The sequence below is a fragment of the Penaeus monodon genome, chromosome 30 (assembly GCF_015228065.2).
Source record: "Penaeus monodon isolate SGIC_2016 chromosome 30, NSTDA_Pmon_1, whole genome shotgun sequence".
Lineage (NCBI taxonomy): Eukaryota > Metazoa > Arthropoda > Malacostraca > Decapoda > Penaeidae > Penaeus > Penaeus monodon.
Window position 1 is genome coordinate 34524589 of NC_051415.1, and position 423 is coordinate 34525011.

Below are 423 nucleotides of genomic sequence, written 5' to 3' on the forward strand. Positions count from 1 at the left end.
ACGAAAACATGGAGGCACGTAATCCCACGGACACCAAACAAAACGTAAAATATATACAAACCCAAAACGAACATTAAAAGAAAGTATATTACAAAACAAAATATCCAGCAAACATACGAATAAAAAAACTACTTGAAAAAAAATAGACAGAAAGAGATGTAGATATCAAGAGATAGATATCAACACAAGGTTCTTACGCAATATGGCAATTGCAATAAGTTTCCTGGCGGCCTCTGGTGTCTCGGCGCATCCCGGAAAGAACGGCTGAACGATATAATTGGCGAACGTAAGGGACACGATCGCTCTGCTGCAAGGGAACTGGATCGTGACCACCAACCACACGTACAGGAACGCCGGCAGAGGACCGAAAGCTTCCTGTAGATACGTGTAATGAGAACCACTTTGGGGAATCATCGTACCTGT

General features: G+C 42.6%; 1 protein-coding gene across 1 annotated transcript in view; it reads right to left on the bottom strand.

Annotated features, from left to right (window-relative positions):
* The window catches only part of LOC119592747 (Y+L amino acid transporter 2-like), a gene marked incomplete at its 3' end in the record, with an annotated part of 17381 nt that overhangs the window by 11110 nt on the left and 5848 nt on the right, over positions 1–423 (bottom strand). Inside the window, 1 exon segment of the mRNA XM_037941682.1 lies at positions 198–419. Within this exon segment, the coding sequence (XP_037797610.1) occupies positions 198–419 (222 nt within the window).